The 22,689-nt window shown below is 35.0% G+C and overlaps 1 protein-coding gene across 1 annotated transcript; it reads left to right on the top strand.

Moving 5' to 3' along the window:
• The first annotated feature begins 639 nt into the window (after positions 1-639).
• LOC136035079 (probable very-long-chain enoyl-CoA reductase art-1) lies at positions 640-22,082 on the top strand. Its single transcript, XM_065716669.1, has 4 exons — positions 640-726; positions 9,634-9,681; positions 18,934-19,104; positions 21,924-22,082. Exons 1-4 carry the CDS (start codon positions 721-723, stop codon positions 22,065-22,067), a joined length of 369 nt encoding a protein of 122 aa, XP_065572741.1. The 5' UTR covers positions 640-720; the 3' UTR covers positions 22,068-22,082.
• The last annotated feature ends 607 nt before the right edge of the window (positions 22,083-22,689 follow it).

The raw sequence follows: 22,689 nt of genomic DNA, 5'->3' as shown, positions 1-22,689 counted from the left end.
ATATTTGGCCACTAGACTAATACGATCGCCTCTGGGAAAAACTTGTAGATAGGAGCTTGAGCTCTTTACAGTAGGGTCCTCTGATACAATAAATCTTATGATATGGTGAATAAAAAAAAAACAAGTTTTTGTAACGGTAAGTGAGGAGGGACATTAAAACTTAAAACGAACAGAAATTACTCAGTACATGAAAGGGGCTCTTCCTCCTCAATGCCTCGCTCTTTACGCTAAAGCTTGACCCTTTCTCTGAACTCTACTTTTTAAAACAGTAAGAAACCTCGACAAACTGCAGTTTATCGAAATAGGATAAATAAAGCTTTAGAAATGAAACAGAATATCAAAGACTCCTGCGTTATCTATGCTTTTTTGATTATATTATTTATAACCTTTAAGTTCATCGCCCAAACAAATTTTATAGGTCCTGAGGTTTTGTAATGGCCCATGTATCCTTTGTCATACATTAATGGACAATTCCATTCAAAGAAGGTTTTGATTCGAATAAATCAATGAGTTTTTTAATGATTTAACGGAGACGTTAAATCGTTATGGTTTATTTTCCGTTTGCTTTAAAGGCTCACTTTGAATTTACGTCTTCGTTGTTATTTTCGAGCTTAATTTTGGCTTACGATTTGGCAACACTACGTTTCCCTCATTCAGCATATTGAAAGAAACAGAAGAAAGTAATTTAAGAATTACACAGGAATATAAAAGTTATAATAAATGGAGGTAGTTTGAGCCAATGCAAACTGTTTTTGGTGAAATTCTAGTTTAGCAACTTTCTGTTAAAATTCTATTTAATTGACTTCTTGCTATCTCAGAAAGGATTTAGGTTAGGAAAAATGAAACTTTCAGGGATGAATTTACAGACTAAACTATGTCCTGGAAAGGTATTTTGAAGCAACTACCTCCACCCCTTCCCCCTCTAGAGGGCCTTGACCTTTAAAAATATGTGTGTTATAAAAGTGAAATCTTGCAAAATAGATCTTCTGCTTAATTGCAGTAGGCCTACAACAATATTGTTTTCAGCTTCATAACTTTGCTCAATTCCATTTTAGAAGGTTTTAAAGATATGCAAATAAATTTCCTAAATTTTGAAAAAAAACATTGATGTGGCTCAAAATTCTACTCAAATAAGAGGAATCACATTTTCAGAACTTAAGGCAGCAAAAAAGCAACTAGTAACTGAAAATTAAGGTATACTGTTGTTTTCTCAAAATTTCAATTGGTATAGATCTGTAATGTAAGCAATTTTCAGGGCCCTTTAGAGGGAGAAGGAGTGCCCATGGGTAGTCTAAAATACCTTCCCAGGACATACTTTAGCCTGTAGACCCATCCCCAAAAGCTTCATTTTCCTAACCTAAACCCTTTCTGAGATAGCAAAAAGTCAATTAACTAGAATTTTACCAACTTTTTCAATCTTGGAAAGGGTTTAAGTTAGAAAATGAAACTTTCAGTAGGCTAACAAATCCAGTGCCAAAAACATAGGATACTCTGGGAAGCTAATGCCAAGCTTCCCTGTTAATTCCTTTCTAATTTCTAAGTCTCAGAAATGTGCCCATTTCACTGATCTACCTTTTGAAATTTTGACTGTGCAATATTTTACCTTATTTTTCAGTTATCAGTTTCCTTTTTAACATAGGATACTCTGGGAAGCTATTGCCAAGCTTGCCTGTTAATTCCTTTCTTATTTCTAAGTCTCAGACATGTGCCCACTTCACTGTTCTACCCTTTGAAATTTTGACCATGCAATATTTTACCTTATTCTTCAGTTATCAGTTTTCTTTTTCTAGCTTTAACTCTGAAAATACAATCCCTACTGTTTGAGTAGAATTTGAAGCCATATCATTATGATATTTCTGAATTTAGGAAATGTAATTACACATGTCTCAAACTTCACAAATTAGAATAAAGCAAAGTTGTAAAACTGAAAACAGATTTGGTAATTTTTTTGCAGTTCATATAATAGACTTTCCAATAAAGTCAACATGCAGTGAAACTGGTGCAAACAGTATTACTGGCTCTCATATAAAGTGAATTTTCCACTTGATGCCTTTTTTAATGCTGTTTACAAATATAATAATTGCTTCTACTGCAAATTCAGATTTAAGCACTTTTGACCTCTTAAAAATGACCTACATACAGGGTCATTACAAATCTGTAATAGTTTAGAAACAAATTTGGGCTATATATTTGCACATCAGGGGGATGGGGGTAAAGCATAGCATATATTAAATATGTAAACTAACCATTGCTGTATTTTTTTTTTTTAATGTCTTTTTGCTGTTGCACTGGTGATTTCTCTTCTCAATAAAATTTGATGTGCATAAACACATAAAAATTTGATTTGATGTCATTATCTCACTCCTTATGCTGAAGTTCAAATTTTATTCCAATTCTTTAAGCATGACCCCTGAATCACAAAGACTGTTCAACTAGAATATATGGCTCTTTTGAAAGTAATATGATATATATATATATATATATATATATATATATATATATATATATATATATATATATATATATATATATATATATATATATATATATATATATATATATATATATATATATATATACAATAGTTTTGTAAATATATATCTAAAATTAGCAAAATAAACCAAACATAAACCCTTAATAAACATTAATTACAACACATTTATCCAGAAAGAAGTTTTTCAAAGGAAAGTAAAGAGTAATATTAAACTTAAGACAAGCATCAACATGTTCCTATCCTATAATGTTTTGTCGGAAACCATGAAAGGAAAAGATATAATTAATGAAAAAAAATCAAATAGATGAGAAAAAGCAAATTTTGTCAGCCAGTATTAAAATGTGAAGACAAAAATCAAACAAATATTTCAACAAGGGTATTCTCTTCTGTCCTTTGAAAAACTTCTCTTTTGGATAATTGTGTTGTAATTAATGTTTATTGCGGGTTTATTTTTGGTTTATTTTGCCAATTTTAAATATATATTTATAAGACTGTAGTATACATATATATATATATATATATATATATATATATATATATATATATATGGTATTCTTTCAAAAGAGCTATATATTCTAATTAAGCAGTCTTTGTGATTCAGGGGTGATGCTTAAAGAATTGGAACAAAATTTGTTCTTTAGCATAAAGAGCAAGATAATGACAAGGGGGACAACCCCTTCAGATGCGGACTTATAATTGTTCATTTTATATTTTAATGTTGCTCCTTACTTTCAGCTGAAAAAAACGTTGTGGCATTTTTATAATGTCTTAAAAATAGTCTTAAATTGTTGTAATTTTCTCCTTTTTTGTTTGTTTTTTTTTTCGTTGAGAAAGGCTCCCAGAAGTGGGGCCGAAATATTCAGAGTATATTTATTTTTTGGTTAGCTAAAGTGTAGTTTTTATTTTATTTTGTTGTCACTGCTTTATAAGAAATTAAACCCGTTTTTCTTCAATTATTTTTTTTCTAAAAATCAGTATTGAGCCTTCTTGAACAAATAGACTTTCTCTGCATTGTTATGATTTAAAAAACAGATGATATTGACAAGCATAAACATAGAAACTACCAAAGCCATACCCAGGGTTTGGCCACCAAGTTTCAACCCCACCCCAATTTTTTTTTCAACTTGTAAAAAGTAACAAAAATACATATAAACAAATTGTTCCTTTGTTTAGTACCTTTTTCACCCTCCTCTCTCCAACAAAACTTGCATATACCCTTGACCACATGAGAAACCTGAATAAATACAAACAAACCTGAAAAGCCAATAAGAAAAAAAAATAATTTAAACTAAGCAAGAACAGAAGACTTGCAGGGTTGCCATATTATAAAAACTAATTCTTGGATAACAAAATTGTTGAAGTTTGTATTTGGGCAACTGCCCTCTTGTAGCACCATAGTAATTACATATAGCTAGCATGCTTGATATTACATCAATGTGACAAGAATTAAAAAAAGCCTCTTCTTTCATGAATAAATATTGAAAGTTTCCATAGATTAACATATAAAAAATTATATTGTATAAATAATTACAAGAAGAATTGCTAAGGATAACCTGCATTTATTTGTAATTTGGAGTCAGAAACTCCCAAGTCACCCCATGATTAAAGTGCTTTAGATAAGACACTTCAAAAAAATTGTTATCTGGTCTTGACCAAAGGGTTGGTTTAAATGCCCATATTCCAGTCTTAACTATAAAGGTAAAGGTAAAGGATACGGCATTAGACTTTACAGTCCCTACCGGCGGTGCTGATCTCCGTTTCTTGGCCCTTCAGCCAGGAAGTACAATGGGGGGTTGGGGGCCAGCCATCCTGTGCTTACGCACACCCTTCCTGTTTACCTTCCCCAGATTTCTCCAGGTACCCATTTAGAGCTGGGTTGACTCTGGCTAAGCTTACAGAGTCACGCCACTGACCCCCGTCCCAACTGAAGAATTGGGTACACCGGGATTCGAACCCGCATCCTCTCAGACAAAGGATCCCGAATCCAGCGCATCAACCAACTCGGCCAGGACGGCTTGTTGTTGTTGTCTTAACTATACCATAAAAGGTAATAAGTGTCCTTCAATGTTGGTGATCTAATTATGGGATATAGTAGCTTAAAAAACAGTGAAAAGTTAACTTTTTAAGGTAAGCAAGGATTTACACTTTTAATAGTAATATAGGATTAAATTTGACCAAAATATAAGCTATAATGCACAAAAAACTGCATTATATAGAGGAAGGGGTAGGGGGAGCAAGAAGTCACTAAACTAGTGTTGCATATAAGTCTTGCCATTCAGATCTAGCCCTACTTGTTGTGAAGTTATTTATTTTGACCTCATCCAGTTCCCAGGTAATCAATTCTGTCAAAGAAGTCTGCATTGCATTTTCTTTTCCTAGAAACACTTTGGGGTTTTCAGACTTCTCAGTAGAGAAATGGTTGATTTTAGAACTACTTAGCTTCAGTTTTAGATACCAAAAACTGAATTTATATCTGTTTTAAATAGAATAGAGTCATTATATTGTATTGTTTAATTTTTATTTTTAATAATTTCATATATAAACGAGTTTTTTAAACTAAACCAGTTTTAAAGGGACTGGACTGGTAGCCTAGATAATAGAAAAGGAGATAATAAAATAGAGATAATAGATAATAGAAAACTAAACCAGGTTTAAAGGGACTGGAAGCCTAGATAATAGAAAAGGATTCATCAAGTGATTTAGAATTAACAGAAGGGAGTGGGAAGAACTGCATTGGTACTAACAAGCCTATGGGCCTTAAGCTACTGGGGATAGGTAGTTCAAGTATCCATACTTCCCACAACCCATTTATTGAATGGGTTTACTGGTTCTTAAGTGACAGGAAGACCTCTTTGTTTCCAAGGCTTGGTTACAGATGACAACAAAGGATTTCTGATTATCTGAAGATACTTGCTGGGGAATCAAAGGGGTAAAAAGACTAATTGGTAGTTCAAATACTCTGTATATAAATTATAGAATTGGAAATGGAGAAGCTTGCCTTGAAAATCCGTTTGTGCTTGCATATAATTTGTTTCTGTTTGAAGGTTCAGTAGTTTCAGAAAATTCAATTAAAGCCTTACAAGATAATACAAACAAACCAAAAGCAAGAGATAAGGTTATGTGCATGAAGTGTTGGTCAAACTTTGACTAACAGTGGAAAAGAAGGCAAGAAATTCCTAAAAACAATAGAAAAGTAATTAGAATTTAAAGAAAAGGAGCCCCATGAGACCCTTTCAAAGCAAGTGTATACATGACAGTGAAAAAAGAACTATTACAATATGAGGTTGAGGAGGACAAGTAAGGTTTGGCTGTGTGCTGGGAATTTTTATCCCTATGACAGGAGTACCTTTGAACCAGGGTGGCTGGTTCAATTTGGAAGGTAAGGTTTTGTCTGATATGAAAGAAATGAGCAATGTTAAAATTTATAATGGGTCAGAAATTTTTCCAAATTTGTTCCTCTGGCTCTTTATGGTAATTTTTGATGTCATGCCATTGATCAATGCAAATTATGAAAAGGAGTCAATTATAGAAGCCAGGAATAAGAAAGCCAATCTCTAGCAAAACCAAAGGAAGTACCATATTTCATGTGATTCTTGCTGTGTTATTGGTGTGTATTGTGAGATACTTGCTGGGGAATCAAAGGGGTAAAAAGACTAATTGGTAGTTCAAATACTCTGTATATAAATTATAGAATTGGAAATGGAGAAGCTTGCCTTGAAAATCCGTTTGTGCTTGCATATAATATGTTTCTGTTTGAAGGTTCAGTAGTTTCAGAAAATTCAACTAAAGCCTTACAAGATAATACAAACAAACCAAAAGCAAGAGATAAGGTTATGTGCATGAAGTGTTGGTCAAACTTTGACTAACAGTGGAAAAGAAGGCAAGAAATTCCTAAAAACAATAGAAAAGTAATTAGAATTTAAAGAAAAGGAGCCCCATGAGACCCTTTCAAAGCAAGTGTATACATGACAGTGAAAAAAGGACTATTACAATATGAGGTTGAGGAGGACAAGTAAGGTTTGGCTGTGTGCTGGGAATTTTTATCCCTATGACAGGAGTACCTTTGAACCAGGGTGGCTGGTTCAATTTGGAAGGTAAGGTTTTGTCTGATATGAAAGAAATGAGCAATGTTAAAATTTATAATGGGTCAGAAATTTTTCCAAATTTGTTCCTCTGGCTCTTTATGGTAATTTTTGATGTCATGCCATTGATCAATGCAAATTATGAAAACGAGTCAATTATAGAAGCCAGGAATAAGAAAGCCAATCTCTAGCAAAACCAAAGGAAGTACCATATTTCATGTGATTCTTGCTGTGTTATTGGTGTGTATTGTGAGATACTTGCTGGGGAATCAAAGGGGTAAAAAGACTAATTGGTAGTTCAAATACTCTGTATATAAATTATAGAATTGGAAATGGAGAAGCTTGCCTTGAAAATCTGTTTGTGCTTGCATATAATATGTTTCTGTTTGAAGGTTCAGTAGTTTCAGAAAATTCAACTAAAGCCTTACAAGATAATACAAACAAACCAAAAGCAAGAGATAAGGTTATGTGCATGAAGTGTTGGTCAAACTTTGACTAACAGTGGAAAAGAAGGCAAGAAATTCCTAAAAACAATAGAAAAGTAATTAGAATTTAAAGAAAAGGAGCCCCATGAGACCCTTTCAAAGCAAGTGTATACATGACAGTGAAAAAAGGACTATTATAATATGAGGTTGAGGAGGACAAGTAAGGTTTGGCTGTGTGCTGGGAATTTTTATCCCTATGACAGGAGTACCTTTGAACCAGGGTGGCTGGTTCAATTTGGAAGGTAAGGTTTTGTCTGATATGAAAGAAATGAGCAATGTTAAAATTTATAATGGGTCAGAAATTTTTCCAAATTTGTTCCTCTGGCTCTTTATGGTAATTTTTGATGTCATGCCATTGATCAATGCAAATGATGAAAAGGAGTCAATTATAGAAGCCAGGAATAAGAAAGCCAATCTCTAGCAAAACCAAAGGAAGTACCATATTTCATGGGATTCTAATCATATAGAACATAGTTGCAATTGATATCTTTTGATAATTGAGCTTTTCAACATCCTTGACAACATATATGTATACTTTTCTTCATCTATAAAGCATTTTGGCAGCTTTAAGGAAAAAAAATTTCAATTCAAGGCAATCTTAATCTCCAAAACTTGTCATGGACTTAGTGAACTGCAAGGGCTGAAACCATACAATCAGTAGTTACTTCGTTGAAACAATTTTTTCAGCTATTTACAAAACAAAACAGATAAAGAACATCATTGCAAAGACAAAGGCACAAGCTAGCAACCTTCTGAAAGGGATTATACACTTCAAATTTATTGCTTGCCTCATGTTTGTGAAAAAAAAAATCATGTATGTACAAGATAGCATGATCAAATCATGATCAGGATAGCATGATCAAATCATGATCAGGATAGCAACAGAAAAGTTTGAAGAAGAGTAGATCTACATCATCAACGCAATTGAAATGCTTGAAACTATGAAGAAACTTTTGGAAAAAATATTGTCCAAAAATATTGGACAATAAAATGAATGATTTCATTGACAGTGCCAAAATGTTTGCCAGAATGAGAGAAGTCAGGGTTGTGACACCTCATTGTTGGTAATTTGGAACATCTCGTTTTGACAGCTGAGCTCAGAGTCAAGCTGAGATCTCAATGATCAGTTCAGTTTTATAGAATGATGGGAGATAATTTCAGAGCTAGTCATTTCGAATTTTAGTCATTTTGCTCCATACTTCAGGGTTTCAGTTGCAGATATTGAGCTAACAAATACAAAGTAGAAACAATAGGGAAAATCTTTTCAAGACAGTGGAAATCAATTCTGTGAATATTTTGGCCCTATTTCTAAGGGCTGTCTTCAGCTCAATACGAGAACGAGAGAGAAAATATGTATATATAAATAAACTTACATTAAAATGTGAGAATTAAAACTAATAATGTTTTTTTTACACTTTTTTAAAAACAGCCCTAGCATCCTTACTTCAACGAAGTTCAACCAGGACTTTTCCATTGTCTTGAAAAGGTTTTCGCTATTGTTTCTACTTTGTATTTGTTCGTTATGGAAAGGCAACGTGGTCTTTGTCGCTATTTTAGATATTGAGCTAGTAACAATGTCTAAACCAAACCAAGAAAGAACTCCAGATTCGTTTTTTAACTAGATTTTCAAGTTCTGTTTCAGTTTTACCATAGGGCTACTTGCTTGAGAGAAGTCCTATACAAAGGAAATTGCCAGAAAAATCAGCAAAAGTAAACTAATCACATTTGCGAATTGGCTGTGATTTGCCAACTGTAACAGTACCTTTTGCAGGTGCTACTTCCGAAAGACCATTTACCAAACTCAAGTTTGTTAAGAATTTGTTGAGAAACTCTATGTTTGTTTCCTGACTAGATTCCCTCATGTTGTTGGGGAATGAAAAGGACCTCGCCAATGTCATTGACTTAAACAAGCTTGTCAAGTGAAGGTCCACTTAGAAAAAGAGAGAAAACAAATATAGCTGTTGTTGGGTCATTAAACTGAGGTATTCATGAGGCTTCTTATTTGTCTCCATATATAAGCACAAATGATGAAGGATTAATGTTTAATAAATTGTCATGAATTGTGTAATTTGATCTAGGAGTAATTTAAATGAGGCCCCCCCTGGGCCCGGGCCTAGGTGCTTTGAGTCATCCTGCCCTTCTAGCCTTCTAAATATCAGCACTTTGATGACAACAAATGTCCTAAAATTCAGTTTCATCTATCTGCCTATTTATGTTTTTAAAATGTTATATCGAATTTTTTTTAATTCTTTCTAGTAATCTTGGTTATTATGGTAGATTTTCTTTCCTCTACAAGAAATAAAATAATCGCTTAACTACAAATTGTTTTCAGTAAAGTGCAAACGACATTATGACTGTTAAACATCTTAGGGACATTAGTCCTACTCATTTTTGTGATAATTTCTGTTTGTTTTAAACTTGATTTGTTTGTTTGTCTATATTTGTCCTTTTCTTTATTTAACTTTTTTTCTATTTTGCCCTTGTGTATGAAAGTGAACAAAAGGATTAAATCACTTAAAATTGAAGGATTTTTTCTTGGCATTTTTAATGGACAATTCTTGATTCTTTCTAGGTCAGCATAGTCAGTGTCCATGGAGCAAAGCAGCTGGCTACTATTGTGGTAAGGACAATTTCTGTAAAGGTTTTATCACTTTTAATACAGCGTCTTTTTCTAAATAAATGGCCCTTATATTTCAGGAGTCTTTCTTAAAGAATTGGGACAAAAACCAAACTTTAGCATAAAGAGCATGGTATTGAGAAGGGGGCAATGCCATTTGTATACGAAACTGTTTTTTATTGCTTTAAGTTTTAATGCTGCTGCTTACTTTTAATTTAAAAACTTGTTTTTCTTGTTGAATTTCTTGACGTTTTTCAATTATGCTGGGAAATATGCCACCCTCCCTCCATGGAAAGCTCCCTCCCCTGTGGGAATTTTCTCTGTGGAAAGTTCCTCCCACGGGAAATGCCTCTCCCCCCTCCCCTTTGGTCAATTCAATCCTCGCGGAAAATCAACCTTGGACGATTTCTTGTGGACGGTTCGGTTTGAAAAATTCTCCATTGCATACTTTCATTTGAAAAGACTACTACAACTCCTACGAAACGGCTAGAAAATAAATATAAGATATTTATCTTTTTATTACCTTTTTGAGGAAAATTCCAACTATTATTGTTATTTGTTTTTTTGTCAAGTATTTTGGTTGATTTACCAGTTGTATTTTATTGATATACCTGTTGTCAATAGTTTTGCTATTTTCCTTGATGGAATGTCAAACCAGACCCACCCCCCCCCCCCTGGAAAGAGGCCAGTCTTGGGAAAATGCAATACTCTCCCCACATCAAGTCCCCAATTCTATAGTGAAAATTAAAACTGAAAGATCTGACAATACCCAAAACAACACCATGATCACAGTTCATGAAAATAACAAAAACCAACAAAGTAGAAACTTCAGAGTTCATCATTGTACAAAGAAAATCAAAAAGGAAAATATTTTAATAGTCCTGTACTGGCTACAAACTAGAGAGATCAATACAAAGCCACCCAACCATTCCTATTTTATAGCTCAACTGAATAAACTACCAAGAAACATATCCATGGTGGAATAGCTATAAAACAGATTCCAAAATCCCAGGAGACACTATCTTACCTAAGACCATGGAACCGATAAGACTACCCCTCTTCAAAAGTCTAATATGCAAATTTAGTATCGACATAGCTAGAGACAGCTCATTAGAAGTTCTGTTCCCAGATGCTGACCATGCCAGCAGAGCTCTGCAGCTAGGAACTGTTGGAAGCATCCAGGTGGCAACTGAAAAGTGGAAACCTCACCATATAGAAGAAAAAATTGTAGTATACAACATACCTCCTGAAATCCCCGAAGCAGAACTAAAAGATGGTTTAATGACTGCCAATGGGGAAGCCATTCCAGTTAAGGCTATCCACTGTCTAAAGAAACCAGGAACCAACACCTCACAAGCAAGGAAGACTATACTTTCATATTAGATGGACACTCCCACATCACCCAACAAATATTCCTGTTTATCCAGTCAAAGGCACATCAAGCATACAAGGATAAACCAATCCAGTGTAAAAAAAATGCCTTAGGCTAGGTCACACCTACAAGCACTGCAAAGCAACAACAAATAACTACACAGTGTGCCAATAAAGACATGAAAGCAATGATTGTAAAGCCGAGCCTAAATGCACAGATTGCAATGTGTTCCATTGTTCTAATAATAGTAGACTATGTCTTAAGTATGGAGAGCGTCTTCACATAATTAGAATGGTAAAAAGGTAAAAGGTAAAGGATACGGCATTAGACTTTACAGTCCGTACCGGCGGTACTGATCTCCGTTTCTTGGCCCTTCAGCCAGGAAGGGCAATGGGGGGTTGGGGGCCAGCCATCCTGTGCTTTCACACACCCTTCCTGTTTACCTTCCCTGGATTTCTTCAGGTACGCATTTAGAGCTGCATAATTAGAATCAATAACAAGTTAGCCAGTATTGTATTATAATAACAAATTAGCCAGTATTAGCCATAATTAGAATCAATAACATCAAATAACAAATTAGCCAGTTATCCCCTCAGACACAGTTCCAAACACACCTCTTTCCCCAACATGCAGCATGCTTGAGCCTCCATGGGCACCAAAAACTTTTAGCATCCCACAAAAATTTTCAATACCTTCCAGATTCTCTTTACTGTCCCCTGTACTAGTACCAGCAATAGGCATGTAAGACCCACAAGCCTACCAGGTGTCAAGCAAAACCCCAAGCCATTAGCTTGACTAGCATCAGCCATAAAGCAGGCTACAGAATCAATGCCCATCAACTCAGCCAAGGTAATTACTAACCTCATAGCTTACACCATGGCAAGTACCTGCATTTCCCAAGCTAAAATATCCAAAGGACATAAAGCAGTCATCATAAGAGAACTAGCAGCAAAATACTTCTCTAAAAGCCTAGTAGAGACTGCAGAGCTAGATCTAATCGCCATCCTAAATAACCATCAAGCTTAGCACTATATGGCTAATGCTTAAGGACCAAATCCACAACCATCTTACAAAACCAGAGCAAAACAACACTAAACATCTTCCAACGAAACGCACGCTCACTATCAAAATAGACGCTTGTATACACTAAAGGAAAAGATACACATGTTATCTGCCTCCAAGAAACACACCTTTGCCAAGAAAGTACACCATGGGTAGAAGAATATGAGCTCTATAGGACAGAAAGATCATCAGACTGGAAAGGAGAGGGTATGGCTATCCTTGTAAGGAAAGATGTTAAGCACAGCCTCATAATACCAAAGGATTACCCTAACGAGGCTGATGTAGTTTGAGTAAAAACAAGTCTTAAAGTTAGAAAAACAGTAACAATATACTCCTTTTACAACCCTAATACACTAATAAACAACCCTAACTAAGAAGCTACGGCATTCCAGACAGAAATCGCACCTAAGATAATTCATCAGAAAACACTTATAGTAGGAGATTTCAATGCTTATAGCCCTACTTGGGGAGGAAAGAAAAACCAACAAGGCAGGCAATATTTTGGAAAATCTATTAAATGAATTACCAGAAATGTCAATAGCTACAGCAGATGGTATGAAATCCTATTATGACTGTAAAACTAACCTTTTCTCCACCATTGACCTACAGCTAATACCAAATAAACTGTCCGGATATTCAAAAATATGTACATTTCCTCCTCTTCTTACAGACCACTATGTCATACTGGTAGAAATTGGTAAAATCATTGATGAAGAAGAAGAGCACACTCCAAAATTCAATAATAATAGGTCTTTATTATATTTAGGGCTTCTATTATATTAGGGTTATTATATTTAATAATTACCAATTCGGTAGCTCTGTTCATCACACGGAGTGTGAATCAAAAGGAAAAAGACTGAATAGTCTCGGCTGAAAAGCCCTCGTTTGCTAAAACAGAAGAAAAAGAAGACAGGACAAATTGGACTATATTTGAACATCAAAACGTAAAACGGACATAAGTTATTACGTATAAGAAAGGAGTTGTCCCTTCCACAAGACCTTACTCTTTATGCCTTTGACTTTTTGTCCTAATTCTTTAAAAAAAATTCCTGAAACAAAATGACCCTTTAATAAGATCTTCTGGCAAAAAATGCGAAATTCCACATTTTTGTTGATAGGAGCTTGAAACTTCTACGAGAAGGTTCTCTGATACGCTGAATCTGATGGTGTGATTTTCATTAAGATTGTATGACTTTTAGGGGGTGTTTCCCATATTTTCTAAAATGATGCAAATTTACTCAGGCTAGTAACTTTCGATGGGTATTACTGAACTTGATGAACGCTTATATATTTAAAATCAGCATTAAAATGCGATTCTTTTGATGTAACTATTGGTATCAAAATTCCATTTTTAAGAGTTTCAGTCACTATTGAGCCGGGTCGCTTCTTACTACAGTTCGTTACCACGAACTGTTTGAAACAAAAGGATTTGTTTTAAAATTCTATAAAAACGCTTCAGCGTAAAGAGTGAGGTCTTAAAGGAGGAGGCAACCCCTTTCAGATACATAATGATTTCCGTTCGTTTTAAGGTTTGATGTTGCTCCTCACTTTCAGTTGATTTTTTTTTTTTTTTAATTACTTACAGATAGCCTAGTATTTGTTAATGGACTCCCACAGGGAGACCTAATCGACTTTGGGATATTGCCAATCCATCTCAGAAAGAAGAGGGGCAAATGATCTTATTTTCAGAAGGCACGCCTTGATTGTCTACAGTTGACTATCTGATAGTTTCTCATGCTGGAAATTCTTCCTTGGTTTTTTATGATTGCCTTTTCTCACAATCATGCCAGAAATTCCCCCATTCCCGCGGATGGTTTCCCAGTCAAGAATTTCTCCCTCCGAAAATTCTCTACGGAAATCATTCAGATAATTGCAACTCTAGTGAAAAATTTCCTCAGAAAATCTCCACATCAAAAATTGAGTCAGAAAATATTAAGTAAGATAATTAAAAATAATTTCGTACAGGAATTCTGGCATATTTCTCCAGTATCAGATCTTCCCTGGAAAGTTCACCCCGACAATTGACTTCTCTATAGAGAATCTTCCTGTAAAAATTGCCCCAGCAACCCCCCTCCTATAAAAAGGTATAGGAGGGAGGATAACTGCTCGATAATCTTTTTGGTGCCTTCACTAGCGACAACTTCCCTCCCCTTAGAAATCCCCCCCAGCGAACCATTCTCCCCTTCCAAAAAAATGTCTGTATAGTTCCCAGTATTAAATATTATAAGTAAACAATGGGTAAATTTCCTAAATTGTAGCCTGATCCCTAATGGCTGTGGGGGGGGGTCATGGTATCCTTCAATGCGTGCTTGCAAACTTTAAGAGAGAAAATGGGTATAATTTACATAAAACAGGGGAGCAATAAAACAAAAAAACTTAGATAAATATATATCCTGGTTCCGCTTCCAGGAGCCTTTATATACAGGAAAAATTTTTTAGTTTAAGTCTTTGGAAAAGCCCAAATAAGCACAAAGAAATTACAAAATATTGTCTCTACCAGAATTGTCTCTTAATTAATTCCAGATTGGTAATGAGATATTTTAATAACCTCCAAAACACTGCAATCCCTGTAAATGCCCAAATAATCTCACAGAAATGACAAAAGACTCTTGTGCACTACAATTGTCTCTCGTATAACTTCAGATTGGTAATCACATGTCTTGACTTACTTGATTTAAGTCCTATCCGTCTTTGGAGGTTGTCTTTGAGCCTCTTTCTTTGTAATGGGGTGGATATGTCTTCTGTATGTTTCGCGGTCTTCTGCTAGTTGAAGAAGGTCAGAAAGGTGATGAGGTGCAGAATTTTCATTCTGCCTCTTTAGGGGGAATCACAAGGGTGAGAACGCTGGAGTTGGTGAAGATTGTTGATTTGATTTTAAGGCACTGAAAGAGGTAGCAGAGACCTTTAGTTTCAAACGTTGTTAGTCGACACTGGTCATCTGGGTCAATATCCATGTTTCATATGAGCTTATTGTGATGGGGATAATCAACATAACAATAAGTCGTGTCTTAAATCGTACAGATAAATCATTGCTTCGCCATATTTGCATAAGGGCTTTGAAACTCCAACTCGTGAGGGCAAGCTGTCTTTTTATGTTTTTGGGTTGTTGTTGTTGTTGTCATCGGTGATTATACAACCAAGGTAGCGGTACTCTTAGACCCACTGGACACTCTTTCTGTTAAGTTTCAGGCCTGGCTTGATTGTATCCTGTAGCTCTCATGAGCAGTACATAGCCTTGTTTTTAAATGAATTCGCGGTCATTCCAAAAGAACTAGTCCCTTTAAAAACTTCATTAGCAACAACTTGTAAGTCTTAAGGTGTTTCTGCCACTATGTTAATGTCGTCAGTATAAGCTAGCTTGTCTGTAAGAACACTCTTATATGTGCGCCACAAGTGGTTTACACCAGGGATAAAACTGCGGTGAGGAAGAGGTTAAACAGTTCTGGGGACAAGATGTATCCTCGAACAACTCCTGTGGACGTTTGGAAGCTGCCATTGAGACCTTCTCTGGTCACGACACGACTCGTAAATTTAGAGTATATATCTTTGATAAGGTTGGCTTGTTCCGTGGAATTCTTTAATGAGGAGGATAATTTAAAGGCCTTTTCTTCAATTAAGGTCAAATGCTTTTTTGAAGTCAATGAAGAGTTGGTATAGGTCGCAGCAGTATTCCAGATATTTCTCTTAAATCAGGCGCTGAGTGAAAATGTGGCCAGTGGTCAATTTCCTACGGTGAAAACCAGCTTGGTATTCATGGATGACTGAGGAAGACACGGCTCTGATATGTTGAAGTGTAATACTGGTGAGAACTTATCCGGTTCGACTTGTTAAGCTAATAGAATGATAGTAATCATATATTGCCTTTAACTCCTTCTTGTGTAGTGGAACAATTGTGGCCTTGCACCAAGAAGTCAGGAAATGTTTCCCTTGTCAGGCACCAGATATGATCCTGTGGAATATATCTATAAGTGGTTCACACTGGATTTTCAGAAGTTCTACTTGTATTCTGTCTGGTCCATGGCTCTTATTTGCCTTTATTACTCGGACTTGGTCTTTAGCTTCAGAGTGGAGGGGACGTGGGGCTGGGTTTGAGGTAGCAACAGGAAAGAGGTCAAATATGGCAGGGTTTAGAAGAACATTAGGATTAAAATTTTCTTTGAAACACTACATCTATTTCGATCGGATATCTTCTGTGCTTTGTTTATGCGAGTCGATTTATCTGGCAGTGTGTAGGGATTGAAACTTTTCTTGATTGATAGCTCGCAAACTCTTTTACATAAAGTTTGAGTCACCTCTCTTGAAATCATGTTCTCACAGTTTGCATCTGTCTTGTGCAAGCACGATGCTATTTATACAGCACGCTTCAGCAGCTGATATTTGTCCCTACTTTCTCTGTCTGACTTGTTATTGCGTTTGTGCTTCTTAACAGATAACTCTTACTAGGTTGCTAGCTACCGCTGCAACCCAAGTGAGATAATTTTGTCGGCTATCGACGGTTTTTTATTGTCCCTTTTCGTTCCTAAAACAGAAATTGCGATGTCACTTATGACTGTAGAAGAGTCAGTGACCATTTTGTCAACATTCTGTTTAGATTGTGTTCAATGGGTATTTGACAGAAGATTCGAAGCTTGACTAGACAGTTCCGTGATGTAGGTCTGACGGGTTTGAGAGTCTGTGAGGAAATGAGTGCTGGACGAGTGGGTTTCTTTTTCAGATTTTGGGCAGTTTAAGGCGTATCTTCAGTACAGACATGACCAGGAAATGATCCCTGTCAAAATCGTTCCCAGCAAGGGTATGAGTATCTAATGAGAACGGTTGCCATCGCCTATTGACGACCACGAAATCAATAAGATTACAATTTTTCCACGTGGTGAGGTCTATGTGGTTCTCCACTTTTCTTGCTTAAATTTTGTGATACTATTTTAGCTGTTGTCTATTTTCCTGTTGTTCGTGGCAGTTTATTCCTTCTCATAAGTATTACATATTTCTAAATATAAAAAAAGCGCTAAACTAATAAACCTAGTTAACGTATAACGGGGATTCTAAGGTATAATTTTGTGTTTATTTTTTAGGATACTTTTTTTTTCCTTTGCATAATGATTATATAAAAAAAATTCAATTGATAGAAACCTGGTGAAAATCTTACAAAACTTCTCTGGCTCGTAATTTTTGCTGGGTAACTGTAAACATAATCTATATTATGTATTTGGAATAAGCATAAAATTTATTTTTTTTATTTGTTAATCATTTATCAAAGTTTTTTTTTACCTTTGGTTACTATTATCCGGACTTGCTCCCTGCTAGCAGTTTGTTACAACGAAACTAACTGCAGAGGGTGGTGACATAATGCTACGTGTAGTTGTGAACGTTAAAGACCGAGGCTTTAGTAGTTCAGTGAAGTAAGGGGAGAGTGTTTATTTCAACTTTTATTTCCGCTCAAATGAGCTAAAATTATCCCTACATGGGAAGTCTGCCGGTCCCTTAATCCTTACCCTTTGCTAAGATTTGATTTTTCCACCAGTACTTCAAGAACGAATGCTCTAATAGAAGAGCAATGTTACGAACAGTTTTTTTTTTCAAAAACTTTTAGAGTAGAAGCGTTTAGCTATTTGTCTTTGCTGATAATAGGGTCTTCTGGTGACCTGCACCACCAATTTTTCCATTGCTGGAAGAAGGTTTTTGACTGGCGGGACATATTCATACACCGATGGGCCCTACCCAGTACACACTATTGGGGCCTTCCACCTCCTCTGTCTGAATTTATGACCCACAGACATGTGTTGTCCAACTTCATTTATAGACCCCAACAGATTGGGCCTCCCTTGTTCCGTGCCTTCCTACCTGGAGGTCCACCTGGACCTTGCATCTGGGGACACGTTGGGTGGCCCAGGGGAGGCCCCAATTGAGAATGTGACTCAGCAGTATTCAGTAATCACTTTGAAAGCCCGAATAAGCACATAGAAATGACATAAGATTGTTTGTGCACCAGAATTGTCTCTCGTATAATTTCAGATTGGCAATCTTTATGGCAAAATCTAACAATAAAATTTTTCTTTTAAATAAAGTTTTGTTAAAAATACAGTTTTCGGGAGAAAGTGAAGAGTTACATTAAAATTCAAATGAGCAGAAATTATCCTTACACGAGGAAGTCTGCCGGTCCCCCAATCCCTACTCTTTGTAAAAATTTGACTTTTCCGCCAGTACTTCAAGAACGAATGCTCCATTGGAAGAGCAATCTTATAAACAGTTTTTTTTTTTACAAAAATTTTGTGAGTTGAAGAATTTATCTATTTGTCTTCTCTAAACTGTAAAATTTTTAATTTGAATGTTATGCAAGTTAATCAGTGAATTAAACAGCCACAATTACAGGACGGCTATATTTTTGCACTTTGTCGTCTTTACTTTCCTCTGAGAAGCTTTTTTATTATTATTAAGTTCGGAACATGAAAATTTACGAGGAATAGTTTAGCATGAGGAGGAAAACTTGGGTATTCTCAGAAACCTGAAAAAAACGGAAATCCCTAGTTGATCTGATGTCACGTAAGGATTAAGGCCTTTGGTGCTGAGTGGAGCTGATAAAGATTGTGTAACAAGTGAGATTAAATACACTTAGTGACAAAGATCTATCAAAGCTTGTGTTTTTACTTGTATATATATATATAAAAAAATATATATATATATATATATATATATATATATATATATATATATATATATATATATATATATATATATATATATATATATATATATATATATATATATATATATATATATATATATATATATATATATATTCTATTTATTTCATTTTATTTAAGGCTGATCCTGCAATGACAATTGGGGAACTGAAGAACGAAATTCGACAGAAGAAAGGTCATCTCCAGCCCGAAAGGCAAGAATTGAGACTAGAGCCGCGCTCAAAGGGATTAGATGATATGGTTACTCTGGAGCAAATTGACATAAAAAATGGCAGCCAATTGTTTTTGAAGGTGAGAACAATGTCAGATTTCCATCATTCCAAAACACTCTTTTGATATTGGTATTTATTTAACTTTAACAACAATTTACATACAAAAGTCAATGTGATTCACCCAAAACCCAAAAGTTGACTTGGGATGGATAAGGTGAAAAAAAAACATGCACATAACATTGTTGAAAATCACTAATGTAAGAAAGAGAGAAAAAAGTAAAAATAGAAAAGAAAAATATATATATATATAATAATAATACTGCAAGGGCAGCAACTACATACAGCTCTGTGGGGTCAGACTCACCAACCAACAAATATACTTACAACTAACTTAAATCGAATCAAATCTCTAAAACAAACAAAACAAAAATCAATACTTAATAATTTTTCTTTCAATTATCCTATAAAATCACTAAAAATTTTCATCTACATTCCATAATTTTATACCCTTCATAATAAAAGAAAACGTGGACCCGGCAGAGAATATAGGTGGAGTATAAAAATCATTCCTACTTCTAGTATTATGGCTATGTATATTCCATTGGCTATAAAGCAAACCATTAAAGTATTCCGGCAGCTGGTTCATATCATACCTATACATAAGCACTTATATAAGAAAATGGCGAAGACCCGCTGCCGGCTCCCGATCAATCGTTGTTAATCAATGGTTAGTCTTAAAATAAATTATGTGAACTGAATGTTTAGTTTATATTGTCTTCTATGTTGATTCTTACTTACTAAGAATTAAATTCTTTTATTTCTTGTTTGTAATATTATAGAGCAAACTCATGATCTTCTGCGCAAAGTACACAGGATCCATAGGACCGCACTCTAAGCTCCCTTGAGCTGAAGACCGCAGCATAGACAGGGCAACAACGCTATCTATCGTAAGAGCTAGCGACCAAACTAAGAGCAACCACATAAGGGGCTCATTAGTTGAAAATCGAAAGTTCTGGTGATATTTTAAAGCTTAAAGTGAATTAGAGCGATAAGCTCTGTACTTCTTTTTCGCCACTCCTCCCTCTCTATCCCAAACCCAAGCCGCATTTGATCAAACTGTTTTGTTAAAAATAATCAAAAGGACACATAAAAATGTCCCAAGGGGATTACATGGCCCCAGAGAGCCGCTGGGGCAAAGATTGCAAAATAAATACGCTGTTCACTATTTACCTATTTTTTTTATTATTGAAAAGGGGGCATGTGAATCATACGTGTTGGGAAGGGTAAGAGTATTAACTTGAAACTTCCTGGGAATGTTGAGTGAATGTTAAACTAAATCAAGTGCACTTCATGCGCCCAGGTTGTCAAAACGACGCATCTTGAACATAATAAACGGAATACCAACTGATCTCAAAACTGCTGCTGGGCTGCTTTTCATTTTTTTGTCCATTGGCATGGAGTACGGCTTATTCAAATAAGATTTGCCTTAGTTGAAAATCCCGTTGGAATTGCAATGGTAATAACCGAGATTGTCAGATTGACTCATGACGGACTTTCGACAATAAAACTGTTTTCATGACTTAAAATAGGTTTTTGACACCAATTTCTTCGTAATCGGTAACCTACTCATACTAAACTTGTACGCTTAATATGGAAACCAAGCATAGACTTCTAGCCTTTGAAAGTAAATGCCTCCGCCTTAAGAAATCCATCCATGTATAGAAGCATTTCAAATGAATATGCCAGTACCCACAAGAAATTCGCAGTGCGAGCAAAATCAATTGCACCTACCCCCCCCCCCCCCATGGAGTTGGTTAATCCTCAAAATAAACACTAATTTCTCAAAGTGGACTCTTGCTTCAAGAGGCATAAGAACTTACCCTCAATTTATTCCAAACAACTCAGGTATAACTGTTAATCATCAGGCTGATGAAATTGCAAAAAAAATGCTCTATTGACCTGCCAAGTGGGGGACCAATCACCATTGAACATATCGCTGGAGATTATCAAAGGTATCGTTAAATAACAATAATCCAATTTTATGTCCCTTCCCTAATCAGGTTTATTTAATAACCTGTAACCTTTTCCTATGACACAAAATTGACCAAGTAGTCATCATAAATTTATTTCCAGCAATTTCATTGGCTAGGTCATGCCCAACGAATGTGTTGGCACTTCTTGACCATCATTTTTGAAAAGTGAATTCATAGTACTCGTCTTCCAGGCTGCTTTTCAAAGTGGTGTCGAGAAAACTGCTTATCACCTCATTCCGCGTCTTTTTCTCCTAGCCGAACACAGTGGGGTATGTACTAATAAAGGAATTATCACTGACGATAATTGCATTCGGAAAGGCACCTGAAAATCTGATTTCTGATGAATGGAATATGGTGAATAAAACACCATTATGATTAATACAGCGCCATTATGGTGAATGACCATGTGCTTCTATAAATGCGGACATAATATGATTTGTATTTGAATAGAAGCTTGAGTTTTCTAAATGTTTCTTAAGCCCAGTAGATTTCTTTCATCTCTGCTGTTTTGTTATCTGAAAATGTTCTGTATCTGAAGTATCACTATCCGCCTATTAGAAAATTTTATTTTTCGGAAGGGGAGGGAGAGCAGGTCTCAAGTAATGTCTTGGGAGTGCAGCGGAGTAACATATCCTTTTACGATGTTTCAAAGGCTTTATTATTATTATTATTATTATTATTATTATTATTATTATTGTTATTAAATAGCTTAGCTAGTCTTATGGAATAACATGTGCCAAATAAAACTTATCAAAAGCGACCCAATTGCCGAACTAAAATTGCTAAAGGGACACAAATCACGGAAAATAAATAGAGAATAGTTATTATTATTTACATTAAGTTTTTTTTTTTTCTGTTCATTTAGGACCTTGGGCCACAAGTTGCATGGAAAACAGTTTTTTTGGCAGAATATGCTGGACCTCTTTTTGTCTATTTATGGGTGTACACAAGACCATGGCTTTTATATGGAGATACAAAGGAAACTGAGAAACCACTTGTTGTAGAGTAAGCTTTTTAAAATCCCATATGCATTTTTTTTTCTTTTTTTACATTAAACTAGAAAGGATATATTTTAGTTTTCACCCTGATATATATATATATATATATATATATATATATATATATATATATATATATATATATATATATATATATATATATATATATATATATATATATATATATATATATATATATATATATATATATATATATATATATATATATATATATATATATATATATATATATATATATATATATATATATATATATATATATATATATATATATATATATGTACAAGCAAGTAGAAGGGGTTTTATGTCCAACAAACATGAATTTATCTCATTTAGTGTCTTTTTTATGGGGGATGGGGACACTAATTCGGATCTTGAATGGATCGCTCTCTGTGCAATTACATTTTGATCCATGTGAATAAGATGATCTGATTAATCTTATTTTCCTATATGCTCCGTGTCTTCTTGGGTCTGCGAGAGGTTGGGGGTATACCGGTAATTTGCATCCTGTTTTGGAAGACCAAGAACTTACAAATAATACTTGCTATTGTACTACTCGGAGAACATATGGTAATATCGTGGTAAAAAATAAAACTTTTTTGAAAATATTGC

This window comes from Artemia franciscana, chromosome 13 (assembly GCF_032884065.1).
Source record: "Artemia franciscana chromosome 13, ASM3288406v1, whole genome shotgun sequence".
Lineage (NCBI taxonomy): Eukaryota > Metazoa > Arthropoda > Branchiopoda > Anostraca > Artemiidae > Artemia > Artemia franciscana.
This window is presented reverse-complemented; position numbering and strand designations above follow the sequence as displayed.